This window comes from Mixophyes fleayi, chromosome 5 (genome assembly GCF_038048845.1).
Source record: "Mixophyes fleayi isolate aMixFle1 chromosome 5, aMixFle1.hap1, whole genome shotgun sequence".
Taxonomy (NCBI): Eukaryota; Metazoa; Chordata; class Amphibia; order Anura; family Limnodynastidae; genus Mixophyes; species Mixophyes fleayi.
This window is the reverse complement of record NC_134406.1, coordinates 34,345,758-34,362,400: the sequence shown is the minus strand read 5'-3', so window position 1 is coordinate 34,362,400 and position 16,643 is coordinate 34,345,758. Positions and strand designations below refer to the sequence as shown.

Below are 16,643 nucleotides of genomic sequence, written 5' to 3'. Positions count from 1 at the left end.
GGGGGTAAAATGTCTGCCTCACAGTGCTGGGGCCTCCAGTTAGATTCCCAGCAGGGTGCTAACTACGTTTCTGTGTGTGAGTTCTCTGAGCTCTGTTTATTTACTCCCAACTAAAACTGGGCCTTATGTGCTTCTCTGGTAGTGACATTAGATAGGCTGGGGTACGGACTGATATGTATGAATAATGTTCCCTGTACAGCACTACAGAGTATGTTGCTGTTGTATTAAGAAGGGATAATATAGGATATGATATACACAGACGTGTGTATGTATATATATGTGTGTGTGTGTGTGTGTGTGTATATATATGTATATATATATATGTATATATATATGTATATATATATATATATATATATATATATATATATATATATATATATATATATATATATATATATTTTATTGTTTTTATTTGGTGCTTAACACATTTTTTTAATTTCAATTAATATATTTATTTACCTCTGTTATAGGAAGATGATTTTGAAGACATGATCAGATCAGCACAAGTCATGGAAGTCCAGTATGACCACTTCTTTGACAAAGTTATCATAAATGACGACCTCACCACAGCATACAATGAACTGAAATCCACCCTCGCCAGGCTGGAGACAGACAGCAGCTGGGTACCTGTGAGCTGGCTCCATTCCTGAACCCCATGGCACGCCACACAAATAGCTTTTATTTTATGTTATTTTTTTATTCTGTGTATAATATACATGTGTACCATGGTGGGCTTTCTCATCCGCTCTGGTTGAATTATTTTAAATCATAATTTTATTTTTCCTGAGAGACTGCTTTAAAACATTTCAGAAATAAGACAAACTGGGTTTTTTTTAACGTAAAGAGTATGTGAAGACCGGATCAAGCAGCAAGTGGAGAGATCTGTATGTTGTGTTGGAGTCATTAGTAATATTGTCTATTCTGAACCATACAGGCAAAAAGTGTATTTGTTGTCTACTTACACAGGAAGCAGACATTTTATAGACAGGTAGATTATAGCCTATCCATTCGCTTGGACCTAGTGACGTCATCGAGACCTCAGTAGTAACCACTGACCTGATAGGCTGAATACTGGTTCAGCCCACAAAATGTCTGCTCCCACCGTGTGTTAGCGGCAAGTAAACCTAAAGGGAATCCAGTAAGCTTGGTTAGAATATATTAGGTCTTTGCTTGAATGAACTTCAACATGTTTTAGTGCACTAAGTGTTTAAACTCTTTGGGTGCCAGAAGGATTAAATGTGTTAGTAATTACCTAGTAATATAATAGTGAGTAGGTCAAAGATTTGTCAAACACTTGGAACAGAAAGCTGGATCATCTTGGCAGCCAATTGGTTAACACAAGGGTTTGGTACACTGGAAATCAAAAGTCTTTTTGGGGATGGACTTGTACTTCTGGAACAATTTGCACTGCCAGACAATGGTCTCTGATATATTAATGCATTTTTATATGCTACGTACCTGCTGGAGTTTTGTCATCAGAATATATTTCCCATTTAGAAAACTTAATCACTGGTGGATTGGAAAAGTGTTCTCAGATACAGGGTGGTGTTCTTGTTTGTTTTTAAGGAATTTATGTTGTGGTTTTTTTTTAACTACATTTTTTTGTTTGAAGGGGGATTTGGGTAATAAGTGAATCTCTTTTATTTCATAGACCCCCCCCCCCTCTGTCAGGCCAATACAGTGTACATCTCTGCTCTCCATTATATTATGCTGTAAAGAGCTTTGGAATTCTTGGACTTTATTGTAGTATAATCTGCCTAGGAGGCAGACTCAACTGGTAATTGCATTGCACTAAAATGATCTAGAACTGGAATAAGCCCCATGGGGTATATTTACTAAACTGCGGGTTTGAAAAAGTGGAGGTGTTGCCTATAGCAACCAATCAGATTCTAGTTATTTATTTAGTTCATTCTACAAAATGACAGCTAGAATCTGATTGGTTGCTATAGGCAACACCTCCACTTTTTCAAACCCGCAGTTTAGTAAATCTAGTCCCTAGAGTCCGTCAGGATGAGAGAAATGTATTCACCCCCAAAGTTTTTGTAGGTAGCAAACCAGATATAATTGTATATTGTTCTGCACACTGATCACTGGATTGAGGCACAGCACCTAAAAGGTAATTTCTGTTAACATTACAGAAACTCGCTAACATTTTCACTGCCAAAATGAGTAATGTAGAACCTTAGCACACAAACAAATGCCACTTTATATAAAGCGGTACATTGTGGGGGGGGGGGTTTCTGAACATTTTTAAATTTAAAGGAAGTCATAGAGCCATGGAGGGCTTTCTGTTACATGGGTTAATGTTTGTAATAATTGAGGCCCATCGAACTGGTTTAGTGGACCCCTCACCTACACACAGTGGAGGCAGCCATTTTGTGTGTTTAACCAATATTCAGCCTGATATTTCACTAGGTGACATCTGAGGTAAGCAGTGATGTCACTAGGTCAGCCTATAAGTTCACTTGGAACAGAAATGCCTCGTGCCTCAGTGATGTCACTAGTTCCTAGTGGATTGACAGGATGGGTCTTCATTTAGGCCACAACATGGCTCCGTCCTCTGTGTACAGGTGACGGGTCACTTTAAGTGACAAAAAACAACACTTTCCTTTTTAACCACTTAAATACACATTTGTAATTGAAACCCCCAATATTACGAGATAAAACGTTATAAAACTATGTAAGTAATAATTTCATATTATCAGAGGTTGTGTGTACACAGTATGTGTATTTTATCATACGTTACACATGACTGCTGTGAAATAGCCCACATATTAGTGTTTAAGTAGATAATTCCAGCAGATGTCACCGATTAGCATCACACATGGTACTACTGATAGGCTGTGACATATGTATATATAAAGAGGAACTTTAAAATCATTTTTCAGGCAAATCTTCTTGTGTGTTACTATCAAATATCAGGACTGTTAAATAGTCATTTACTACCTGCTCTCATAGGAAAATATGTATTTAAGCTTTATGAGGTCAATAAATGATGGATATACATTGTCTTTACATTCCATGTATATATACCCTGTCTTTTATGCAAGTAGCTAAAGACAGCGCTCTGATGTACAGAATTAGATTAGGACATTGATATGGTAAGTGTGTGTTCATCTGTACAACGATAGTGTGTTCTTTTGTAAATAATGTTAGAAGTTATTGTATGGTTAGCAACAGATGCTTTCAGGTGTCTCCTCTGCAGTTTTGAGATCAGCAATTGTGCAGGTTTCAGAATAGACCTCTTTGAGTGTTGCCCATTTAATTAGGTTACAAAAACAAAATCTTTCAAACTTCACCTGCGCTCCCAAAAACACCTGCAGCAACAAAGCCCTGTAGTAGTAATGCCATATTATAGCATTAAAAGCAAGATTGAGAAACTGTGATAAATAGTGCAACAAATGCACTGGTGCAAAACAAACAAATTAAATCTTCACAAACACAACAAAAAATAAAATGAAAGTGTCTCTTGAATAAATAAGTTCTTTTCTCTTTATGATGTGTGAAATCCTCTTTGTTCCTCTGCTGTTTACATGTAAAAAATAAAAATGCAAAACATAGTTGTACCCATATATATATACTGTGACACAGTGTGTGTGTGTGTATGTATATATAATATATATATATATATATATATATATATATATATATATATATATATATATATATATATATATATATATATATATATATATATGGGTCACCCTATGATTTGCATTTTTATTTTTTACATGTAAACATCGGAGGAACAAAGAGGATTTCACACATCCTTATTCAGCAGACACTTTAATTTTATTTTATGTTTGTGAAGATTTAATTTGTTTGTTTTGCACCAGTGCAATTGTTGCACTATTTCTCACTGGTTTTTTTTCATTTAATTAGGTTGTCCACCTTCAGATATTCTAAAATGCAGCCAAGAGAACAGCAATGTGATGGATACATATTTCAATCACAATAAAGTGTGTATATTATGTAATACAAACACCTCAATAAACCACATCTGTTGTCATAGGCAAAAATGGTTTATTATATCCATCACAGCGATGTTCTCCTGGTTTCCATTTAGTATATTTCTTTTTAGTTGTAGATGAAGCATTAGCTGCAGAGGTTGTTGAATAAATTGGTTTTTAGTCCACCTTCAGATAACTTTATTTTGTACATGCTCTGTGTATTGGGGTACAGTTCTGTCCACACCACAGTTCTGTGTTGTATCCAAGGTTAATTGAAATAAACAACTCTGCCTAGACTAAATATGGAACTTTGGTAGAATACACGGACGCCAGGCAGTCAAACCATTGTATTTAAAAAAAAAAAAAAAAAAATGACATGCAGGCTACATGATAATCATATATTTAAAATGTCACTAAAAGTTGCAAGAGTACTTGTACAAGATATCTGAAGGAAGACAACCTCTTTAATTAGACATTGGCTGATCACTAATTAGTGCAATTTGTCTCAGGCATACAGATCAGTGAATGTGTAGTCTCTCTATATATTGTTTTCTCCCAATACATTCTCAGGTAAGAATATTTATACAACTACTCCCTATTCTAGGGACGATAAATAGATTAGTGTGAAGGTCTTCTCAGTAATGTGCACGATGTAACCTCCTAGTGTGTACATCTATCTACTGTCTTATTTGTTCTATACTACATAAAAGGGGGATAAAGTGGACACTTACAGTGGAGGTAATTTATGAAGCGCACCTTAGCATCCTCTGTGTGGTGGTAGTGCCGTGGGCTTTGATTTGCCAGCTCAGAGCTGGCATAGGAACGCTTGGCAAATGTAAATACACAAAAGTTCCACATGTAAGAAAGACAACCCCCAATATCTCTCATTCATGACGAGAGTAACCCAAGCAGAATTTTAGCAGAAAACATACAAGTTGTATTTAATTATAAGCAGTGGTTGTAAAGTTCCAGGAGGTTGGGCTTTTCATGTGACAATTATAATTTAGCACAGTGTGCATTTTCACATACATTGGCGCACTTTCACTTTCCTCTGGCAACTCCTATCGTAAGAGAGTAGGCATGTACCATGATGTGTACTGGGCAGGATATCTAGGTGTTCTGCAAGTGTACACTGTTACGTTCTGTGCTGCACATCCAGTACAATATATAAATGACATCCAGTGGGCTTCATTCATGAGAATTAATCCCCGAGGCATAACCCACTTCCCTATATAAGTGATAGGCTGCATTCTCATGAATATTACTCCACAACACACAACATGGCTTCCTCCACTCTGACTGAGAAGTGGACACTTCAAGGGCAAATTGTTAAAAAAAAAAAAAAAAAAAAAATCCTGCCGCTAAGTTGCCCTTTAGGAAACGGTTAATTCGCCAAAATAATCAATGCACTGGCTACAGCAAAATACATGGGCAGTACATACGGAGGATAGGGAGGTGTTGAGCACTTTCACATTGTGTAATATAGAAAGCATTAAGCAGTTGCAGCACTGGAACGCTTTATCTACCATAATAATGGTGCTACATGGTCACTGCATCTCTTCAGTATTATCTCCAGCTATAATACACTACATCTCTGGCCCATATTGTCAAATCTGGAGTAAAAACTGTTAATGTATAAATTAGGAAAGTGACTACTGTTTTTACAGCCCCGACACATCGGTTTGGCAATAGGTCTGAAATAACGGGATTTCTGAGGTAAAATAACATAATTTACAACTATTTTGTTTTTAGCCGTAAACTGTAAATAATTATTACCCTGCGTTTCTCCTTTATTGTCATTTCCAAGGCCAAAAAGGTGATTTTAAAGATAAATCTTGATTATCTTGAGTGGGTAACTTAAGACTGGACACCTTGTTTCTGCCTTGTTATTGGGTGTGTTTTAAACCATTATTTTATTGCTCCACTTTTGAGAATATGGACCAATATATTTTCATTGTCTTATTTCAAGTTTGTAAATAAATAAAGAGAGTACAGATGCTGTCAAGTTGTTCTCTTTATTTGCCTTAATAAAGTTTTTTCTTTGGTTTGTCTATTTTATATATGAAATATCTGTCTTTGGTAAAATGTTGTATTCTGTTTTCAATGGAATCCTGGAAGAACAAATAGTAATGAAACTACAACAGCAGCTGTTAAAATCAATTCACTGTTTCCTGTACGTTGTGCTCGCCTGTATCTACAGCATCTCTTGGTCATCTCTAGAAGTTTCTGTGTGAGGTGATATAGTATCTTAGAGTTGTCCGGTTGTGATATGCTGTTTCTAGATCTATTCACTGTTTTTACATTTTAAGTAAAAATATTTAATTGTAATTTCATGTTTGCCATGCTAGGATAATTGTTCGTTAATGTTTTTGTACAGTTGTCTGCATCTCCATACTTGAACTTGTCCTTTAATTTACTAGCCAGTCGTATGTTTTTAAATCGAAATTCAACTTATTCTGCAGGACAATAAATTATTGACTTTACCTTTAACGCTTCAGCATTTTATTACTCTTAAAAGAAATTATGTTTATCTTATTACCACCCTCTACACAGCTAACACAAGACAACAACCCTCTGACCAACATTGCTGTGTGACTGATCACACAGCCCACTAAATACTTTTACCTTTGCATTATAGCTGGTCCAATGTGCAATATGATGTAGCACATACCCTTGTGTTTAAACTACCACTGTCCCATAGATTGTAAGCTTGCGAGAAGGGCCCTCAAACCTCTATCTGTCTATATTACCCAGTATTGTTTTATTAATGTTTGTTCCCAATTGTAAAGTGCTGTGGAATTTGCTGGCGCTATATACATAAATGATGAATGTTGATGATGATAGGGTCCATTTTCTCAGCTATCAATTAATCTACCAGTATGTTTTTTTTTACTGACGGGAAAAAACTAGAGATGGGCGGGCTCAGTTCCCCGAGACCGAACTTCAGGTATCCGAGTACCGAGCCGACGTTTTGGCGACTGTGCTCGATCCAAGGTTTAAGACCTACATTGATTCTTTGCTTCAAAATGAGCGAGATGTGAACCTTTGCAAGGAGCTATTGGTCAGCAAGTTGTCAGCTGAACTGGACCTTGGCTTGATGACGTCTTCTCCAGTTTCTCAAGCAGCTGCTGCTCGGAAAAAATTAAGCTTTCAAAAGCAAAACATACTTGCCTTGCAATACCTAAGCTGCCCACCCTCCAGTTTGTACTCTGAAAGAGTATTCAGCACAGTCGGGAACCTTTTCAGTGATCGACGTAGAAGGTTGCTTCCGAAAAATGTGAAAAAGATGATGTTCATCAAAATTAACTACATCTTCCACGAGGAAGGCCTTTACCATCAAAGACATCCAAGCACTGACAGGTCTCTAATGGCGGATTCAAGCGGAGATGAATTAATAGTCTGTGATGATGATGATGTACACACTGATGAGGGTGAAGATGATAACATTTTTTTTTTAAACTTTCACCAAGTGTAGGGTGTAATCTAACCCCAAACAGGAAAGTGTCTTGGGGCATTTCTATGTCATGTACAGTCTTTAAAGGCTGCTGTTTTGTCAATTTCACTATAAGGGTAGGGTGTCATACACAGACAGACACCAAACTGCCTTTGTCCATTTCTATTTAACGTACAGTCTATGCAGGCTGCATTTTTTTCTATTTTACTAAAAGTGGAGAGGGGGTCTGATACAGACAGAAACCAAACTGCCTTTGTCCATTTCTATTTTTATTGTACAGTCTATACCGGCTGGATTTTTTTCTGTTTAACTACAAGTGTAGGGTGTAATATACACCCAAAGACGATGGCTACATTGACAATATGCAAAGATGGAGAGGAAGACAAGCAACTTTGTCTGTATTATTTGCAGGCAAGTGTTAGAATTAAGGACCGCCTACCAGAGATTAAACTGTATTTTTCATAATTTGCACTAAGAAGGTTTGTGTGTACACTAGAGCCAAACAGAAAAGATGCTTTGCGCATTTCTATTGACTCACTCCAAGAAACAGGTGGAGCACTAAATTAGGTTATTTTAGACCAAAAATTTTTTATTTTTAATAAAAATTGCAAAACAAAACCAAAACACGCAAGGGCGGTTTTGGCAAAACCAAAACACGAAGGTAATCCAGATCCAAAACCAAACACGGGGGTCAGTGACCATCTCTAGAAAAAAACAGCACCCAGGAAACCCACACAAACATGAGAACATACAAACTCCACACAGATATGGGCCTTGTCAGAATGAAACCCAGGATATACCTGCACTGTACTGCGACAGTGCTAATCGCCCTAGTCAGTGCATTCAAATTGGTGTGTTTTGAATGAAAGCATGACTGAAGAAGATCCAATGCATTGTGTGAGAATAAAGCAATCATTTCTGTAAAAATACTCCTAGGTTCTACTTCCTGTAGGTTAATGATATAATGTCTGTGACAGTAGACTTCTCTTTGGTAATTGCAGCTGGCTTCTCAGAGTTTTTCAATATCCAATAATAGAAACATTTGCACGTTTGAATTTTACAAGTTTTTTTCCCCCCACCAATAAGGGTACAGTTGGAGGTTATACAGTCTAGATTACAGCTTTATGTACTACATACTGGAGTGTATACACATCAGACATCACATTTGACAGGACATAAATATGATATACCTTAAACTTAATGAGCTAACAGATGTACAAGGAATGTACTGACAGATAATGGCCTGTGAAGAATGATATAGACAGACCACATGTTCATATATGAGATATAATGGCCTATAATTGGCCACCTCTAGAGCTTTGTGAACCTGCTGTTTCAATTAGATTAGACAGGCGTCAGTTCTTAATTTCTTAGTGTCCTGTCTCATAGGGGATGGAAGGAAGCTGTAATGTGTGAGATGATAGATTGACGTAAATCATTTCTACGGTTGTAAGTTACATATGTAGGTACAAAGTTATACTTTAGAGACGCTGTCTCCTATATAATATGTTGATATGCTTAATCTAAAAAAGCGAGACAAGCAATTTGTGAGACTTGGTAACCTACGACCATTTTTGTTCCATAAATGTCCTGTATAATGTAAGGTAAGGTTATACCACCATTTTTAAAAAAAAAAAATATAAAAAATAAAAAATTAAACCCTTACATAGAAACAAAGTTAAAAGCATTGACAAAACCTTGTCATCATCCAAGTTTCCATAGAACTCTATTGCATTTTACCTCTTCTGAACACTGTAGGCAACACTAAAATTGACGCAGTGAACACTTGTCAGACAGGATAGGTGTACAGGTCCATTTGCTTACATTATTATTTTTTGGGGATAACGGTTATAAAGTGTGTTTAATTGACTTAAGACTAAACACCACCCATGTAGTATGCAGTGTTACCGCCCATGCAGCTGATCTGCTGTTCTCAGTCATCCTACTTCCGTATGATAAATGGATCAGGACATCAAGATGGTGGTGTCTTTGGAGAGTGTAACATTTTGCATCTTCTGATGGGAGGTTATTTGGCAGTCTGTGTCTGGCTGTAAATGTGGTCTAAATTGGATGGAGAGATCTCATTTACAAGGGCGTACCCTGATTTGTAGGTGCCCACAGGGCCTTTTTCCTCTTTGAATTTTTTTTTCATGGGTGTCAGTAATTGCCTTTATTATTGTCCGCTACAAGATTTCCGCAATGCCGAACAGATTACAGGCAGTACAGTAGACTACACAAGGTATAACAGCACAGAACAATAAACGAATAGTACTAGGAGTTCAAAAGCTCCAAGCAAAGACAGTACCAGTATACCTGGAGCAGAAGAAGTAAATATAGACACAGCAGGGAAGAGAGCCATGCTTGTAAGAACTTACAACCTAAAGAGAGGGTAAACGGACAACAGGTTCAAGGGGAGTCAATGGACGGGATCTAGGGCAAGGGGACGGGGTGAGAGAGATGGTTAGGCAGATGGTTGGTAGGCTTATAAGAACAGATGAGTTTTCAGGGCCCGTTTGAAGGTGCACAGACTAGGGGAGAGTCAGATAGAACGAGGGAAGTCATTGTAGTGGAGGGGGGTAGACCGGGAGAAGTCTTTGATTCGGAGTGGGATGTAGTGATCAGAGTGGAGGAGAAGCGAAGGTCATTTGCCGACCGCAGGGGATGGGAAGGAGTGAGACATTCACCCAACAATTTCAATAAGATAGTATTTGTTCCAAGCAGGCACATTTATATATGCACAAATACCCAAGTAATAAAAACATTCAAACTCAAAAGGTGACACCTGTAATAAAAACCATCACAATCGTGTCCAGGAGCGTTGTACTTTTCTAACTGCTGCCTGTTTATTCAATGAATTGAGGTCAACAGATTGAACATTGAAGTAAAAATGGAACTGAAATTAATTTGTGCTTGAATTGCGTTTGCTACAATGGTCCTACTTGTTGAGGAAAGTCAGATTCATAACACTATGGTCCAATGGTCACCATTCAGAGTGTTTCCAGAGGTGGCCTCATCCTTCTTTATACCAATGGTCACCATTCAGAGTGTTTCCAGAGGTGGCCTCATCCTTCTTTATACCAATGGTCACCATTCAGAGTGTTTCCAGAGGTGGCCTCATCCTTCTTTATACCAATGGTCACCATTCAGAGTGTTTCCAGAGGTGGCCTCATCCTTCTTTATACCAATGGTCACCATTCAGAGTGTTTCCAGAGGTGGCCTCATCCTTCTTTATACCAATGGTCACCATTCAGAGTGTTTCCAGAGGTGGACTCATCCTTTATATCTTTCTAAGAAGACAAGTGTATTGGACTGTGGACTATGGCTGAGATGTTGAACAGTATTACTGATCAAATCAAATAGTTCTTCAACATTTGTAAATGTTTTCACATGTTCTGCTGGTAAAGTGTGGACATCCCTGGTCACCATGGTAGTCGATGCCTGTCTCCAGGAGGGAAGGTCCCATAAAGATGCCACTTCTACACATGTATAGGCAGATGTATCTTACATGCCAGTTGTCAATTTAAGGCATGTTCTCATGTTTTGGGTTTAGTTCTAGTTAGTAACAATGTTCTTCCAAACACCAATTTTCAGAATATGGACCGATGGTGTTTATTGACTAACTTTCATCTTAAGTTCATTAGTTTATACAACAAAGTCTACACCAGTGGTCATAGTAGGAAGTTATATAAAACGCCAGCTCAAAAATAAAATACATTTCAGAGACTATATTCCTTTATTCAGAGTGTGTCCCTTTTAAAGAGCTAAATTCAGGACAGTAGATGTTTAAAATTTCCAAACTGAAGCCAAGCATAGTTATATCGTATTACCTTTTGTTTTCTTTTTTTATTCTTTGATCATTTTGGACACAAATGTTTAGCCAAAGTAAAAGGAAATTAAGGTTGAGTCTTGATTGCTAAGAGTCGGATTTCTCGTACCGTACACTTTAAATAGAAAACAATCTTCCAGAATGTGAGGCATAAAGAGGGATCCTGGGCATGTTAACAATTTGTTCTAGGACTCTGTCTCAAGTAAAATGTTATACGCATCCCTACACAGTCAATGTAGAGTGCATAGATGTAAGTGTGGGGCCAAGAGAGGGGGCTTCTTCACCATGGAACACTAGCATTTCTACCATGGGTGCAGGGGCCAAAGGTTTAAGGGGCTCTGGACCCTTCCTTTGACCTGCAAACAGTGACATTGTCAGACAGGCAGAGGCAAATTAATGTGGGGACCTGGGCTCCCTTCTCTCATGGACCCCTGGTGCTCTCTGTCCTCTTCCTCCTCTCCTGTCTGTCCTCCGCTCACAGTTAGGTCCATTATGCATATCTGTGTGCCTCAGTCGTAGTGTTGCACGCCACCCGCCCAAAGTATTAGGTGGCAACCATTGCTGGGAAGAATCTGTGATGCCAGCCAAGGAGCAAACGTCCATTTCTTCATTTATGTGGAGATAAATTATGTTTGAATTTTGTGGATATTGTTTTAATGGGGGGTTTTTTAGGTAGGGACGAGTCAAGCATTGCTCTTGAAAACAGACTCATTGTATTCATAAAACACCCCATTTTATATGTTCCGTATGGTCAGTGTAGTCTTTCATCTGCCCTCAGTTACACCCTAATCTGTGTGCTTTCACTGTCTTTCATTTACATTCTAACCTGTATTACATCCTAAGTTACATGCCCTCAGTTACATCCTAACCTGTACTCTCATCTGCCCTCAGTTACATTCTAATATGTATTCTCTCATCTGCCCTCAGTTACACCCTAACCTGTACTCTCATCTGCCCTCAGTTACATTCTAATCTGCATTCTCTCATCTGCCCTCAGTTACATTCTAACATGTATTCTGTCTTCTGCCCTCAGTTACACCTTAACCTGTGCTCTCTCATCTGCCCTCAGTTACACCCTAACCTGTGCTCTCTCATCTGCCCTCAGTTACACCCTAACCTGTGCTCTCTCATCTGCCCTCAGTTACACCCTAACCTGTGCTCTCTCATCTGCCCTCAGTTACACCCTAACCTGTGCTCTCTCATCTGCCCTCAGTTACACCCTAACCTGTACTCTATCATCTGCCCTCAGTTACATTCTGACATGTATTCTTTCATCTGCGCTCAGTTACATTCTAGCATGTATTCTCTCATCTGCCCTCAGTTACACCCTAACCTGTACTCTCTCATCTGCCCTTAGTTACATTCTAATATGTATTCTCTCATCTGCCCTCAGTTACATTCTGACATGTATTCTCTCATCTGCCCTCAGTTACACCCTAACCTGTACTCTCATCTGCCCTCAGTTACATTCTAATCTGCATTCTCTCATCTGCCCTCAGTTACATTCTAACATGTATTCTGTCTTCTGCCCTCAGTTACACCTTAACCTGTGCTCTCTCATCTGCCCTCAGTTACACCCTAACCTGTGCTCTCTCATCTGCCCTCAGTTACACCCTAACCTGTACTCTCTCATCTGCCCTCAGTTACATTCTAATCTGCATTCTCTCATCTGCCCTCGGTTACATTCTAACCTGTACTATCTCATCTGCCCTCAGTTACACCCTAACCTGTACTCTTTCATCTGTCCTCAGTTACATTCTGACATGTATTCTTTCGTCTGCGCTCAGTTACATTCTATCATGTATTCTCTCATCTGCCCTCAGTTACATTCTAATCTGCATTCTCTCATCTACCCTCAGTTACATTCTAACCTGTACTCTCTCATCTGCCCTCAGTTACACCCTAACCTGTACTCTCTCATCTGCCCTCAGTTACACCCTAACCTGTACTCTCTCATCTGCCCTCAGTTACATTCTGACATGTATTCTCTCTTCTGCCCTTAGTTACATTCTAACATGTATTCTCTCATCTACCCTCAGTTACATTATAATCTGTATTCTCTCATCTGCGCTCAGTTACATTCTAACCTGTACTCTCACATCTGCCCTCAGTTACATTCTAACCTGTACTCTCTCATCTGCCCTCAGTTACACCCTAACCTGTACTCTCTCATCTGCCCTCAGTTACACCCTAACCTGTACTCTCTCATCTGCCCTCAGTTACACCCTAACCTGTACTCTCTCATCTGCCCTCAGTTACACCCTAACCTGTGCTCTCTCATCTGCCCTCAGTTACATTCTAACCTGTACTCTCTCATCAGCCCTCAGTTACATTCTGACATGTATTCTCTCATCTGCCCTCAGTTACATTCTAACCTGTACTCTCTCATCTGCCCTCAGTTACAGTCCACTAAACAACTAATACATTCTGACTAATGGTCAGTAGTAATCTCCTGTTAAATTCAAAGCAATGATGAAGCAAAGAAATTCTAATGATAAAACAAAATATATTATAGATTAAAAAAAAGAAAATTAAGAACATTGTTGTTTCACATTTCAATGTGAGCACAGAGGGGAAACTGACAGGGTCTACAACTGTAAATATGCAATTTTTATGTCTAATTCTATTTTTCCACTTCAATCCAACTAGGGCGCTAGACAAATAATCCAAGTGATCAGTTCTACAATTAACCAATATATTACTGTTACAATCCTAGTCAGACTGCAATATTACTTTACAGTATATCCAGTTCCTGAGTAATAGTCTAAGAATGTTGTTATATGTAACAAATATTTTTTCCAATCTCACTTTAAACAATGTATAAATCTTAGAGTGATAAAACTTGCTAGAGTGTTGATGTAGCAATTCTTCTTATTAAAACACATGAATCATAACCTGATATTGGTTAACACAGTGTAAGATCTCAATTTTCCAGTTACGCAGATGTTCATAAGAATAATTCTTAATATCCTTTGTCTAATATTTCTCACTAATTCACCTTCACTCAAGTCCGTTTATTCAATTAGTGTGTATGTATAAAAATTACCTTTATCTACATTGTTTCAACTAGGACTTCTTATGGTGGGGCTCAGTTTTGGTAAAGTCTTAGTAAATGCATCTGTTGCCTTTGTTAAAAATGCCTTATTGCCGTAGGAGACGGCCAATCTAAAAATATAGAGCTCTGTTCCATGACAATGATAATCATTATTAGAGTCTCTCTGGCTTGTACATCTTAATTCCAGGATCATTAGTATCCCCGCGGCACAGAAGGAATAGCAAGAGATCTAATGGGAAGACGAGATGGAAGTGACCCTGGTCCCCGAGGACTGAGCTAAGATTAAAAGCCAAGTCATCAATTTCTATTCACATCAAAGAAACCACTTACAGAAAATAATACTGCAGGTATCTGGTTCCGTCCAGATCATTTATCTTTCTTCCTCCGGAGGTGAAACTGTGGCCAGTTGGATATTTTAACACACTGTCCTAAATGATGTGCTTTTTGGTCAGAGACTAGAGATTTAATCTTAGCTTTGCCAAATATCCAAATTCCAGACCCCTCCGAATTTTATTTGCTTCACCTCCTTATTCAAGATGTCTGCTCGGCAGCCCCGTTTCTGTTTGCTACACAATGGAAGACCCCCTACTCAGCTCTTTTCTTTGATTGGCAGTATATAATCATCATCATCATCATCATCATCATCATTTATTTATATAGCGCCACTAATTCCCCATTACAGTCTAAATTCCCTAACATACACACAGACAGACAGACAGACAGAGATACGGTCAATTTTAATAGTAGCCAATTAACCTACTAGTATGTTTTTGGAGTGTGGGAGGAAACCAGAGAACCCAGAGGAAACCCACACAAACATGGGGAGAACATACAAAACACACAGATAAGGCCATGGCTGGGAATTGAACTCATGTATATCATCATCATCATCATTTATTTATATAGCGCCAACATATTCCGTAGCGCTTTACAATTGGGTCTGTTCACACAATGCAGTACAGGACAAGCGTTCTGCCAGACAATGAGGACTGACAATTGGATCCTGGAGGACACAGGAAGACAATATAGAGATGTGCAAAGTGAGGTGGCAGATGTGACGATCAGTGGTGTTGCTGCTGGACTGACTGACGTGGACATAGATGTGTGAGAGGAAGCCAGGTAGTAGAAGGTTGCAGTAGTCAAGGTGGGAACTGATGTAAGAATGGATAAGAGTTTTGGTAACATTCTGGATAAGAAAAAGGTTTATTCTAGCAGTATTTTTGAGGAGGAGGAAGCAGGACTGTGAGATGTGAGGAATAAAGGAATAATTTTTTAACAATTATGAGAAACCAGGACAAAACTCAGCCATTTCTTTAACTATGTATTCAGGACCTGATTAAGGGTTCTGGCAGCCCTAGGCTAATACACCCATAGTGCCCCCCCAATGGAAAATTCAGGAGTATTCTCCAGCAAACAAATTTAGACAGATTCTCTGACCTGTTCATGCTGCTCTTTCTTGCTTGTTCTTGCAGATTTGTTGTCGTTTAGCTGCCTTCTGGAAAGTTGGGGTCCTGTTTTGAAAATGTGCAAACATTACAAACCCTCAATGATCAGGCTCTTTAGAGATCATCCTCATGAACACTACACAGTACAGAAATCATGCCCCCCCCCCACCAGCAGCCAATTCATGACCCCCAGCAATTTCATCATACCACAGCGGCCAATTCATGACCCCCCTGGCAATTTCATCACCCACTTCCAAAGTTATTTTTTATCACCTATCCCCCCAGCCAGTTTATCATCCACCTTAGCTCCCCTCAATACCTTTCAGTTGCCAATTTATAACATTAGTGGAAAGGATATATGCATAAATGTCTCTTAACCAGCATTAAACCCAGTGGGTACATCTATGCAAAAATAAGTGCTTGAAATCACAAGATAGCATTTATGCTACAGGCCCTCATTACTGCAGTTTCGTAAATGACCTTTATTCAGTATTTCCATTTGAGCCATTTCATGAGTAAACAGATAATTTTGCTTACCACAACTTCACTGTAATAAGAAGTGTGATATTTTACAAAAGGTAGCACGGTATGTCATAAAAGATTACTTTATATAAATACAATAGTATGTCCATATTCCCTTTGAAATATTGCTGCATTCAAATACTTTAAGCTCCTTTTGTGTAAGTGATTCAGCTACTGATATCAAAGTCAATAAGGAGATAAGGGTAGGTGGATGTTACAGTCATTGGTTTAGTTACACTGCTGTCAACCAGAAATCAGTATCCTTAAATACTTGTAAATACTGTATTATTATACATACCATAGATTTCTGATTTAGATGATTTGTCAATTAATAGTCTGACAAGTATGAAACTTGAAACGGAAGGTCAAAGGAAAACATACATTTAGA

The 16,643-nt window shown here is 38.4% G+C and overlaps 1 protein-coding gene and 1 long non-coding RNA gene across 6 annotated transcripts in view; one reads left to right on the top strand and one right to left on the bottom strand.

Annotated features, from left to right (window-relative positions):
- MPP7 (MAGUK p55 scaffold protein 7) overlaps positions 1-744 on the top strand; it is a 259,014-nt gene extending 258,270 nt beyond the window's left edge. For all 5 annotated transcript variants that reach the window (XM_075212010.1, XM_075212007.1, XM_075212011.1 and 2 more), the window contains one exon: positions 474-744. In XM_075212010.1, coding sequence (XP_075068111.1) covers positions 474-653 — 180 coding nt within the window. In that variant the 3' untranslated portion in view covers positions 654-744. The remainder of the gene's footprint in view (positions 1-473) is intronic.
- Positions 745-15,227: 14,483 nt separating this feature from the next.
- LOC142157635 (uncharacterized) lies at positions 15,228-16,266 on the bottom strand. The gene is made up of 3 exons (XR_012692534.1): positions 16,214-16,266; positions 15,726-15,799; positions 15,228-15,439 (listed from the first exon to the last, which is right to left on the bottom strand). It is a non-coding gene; the product is annotated as an uncharacterized LOC142157635 (long non-coding RNA).
- Between the last annotated feature and the right edge of the window lie 377 nt (positions 16,267-16,643).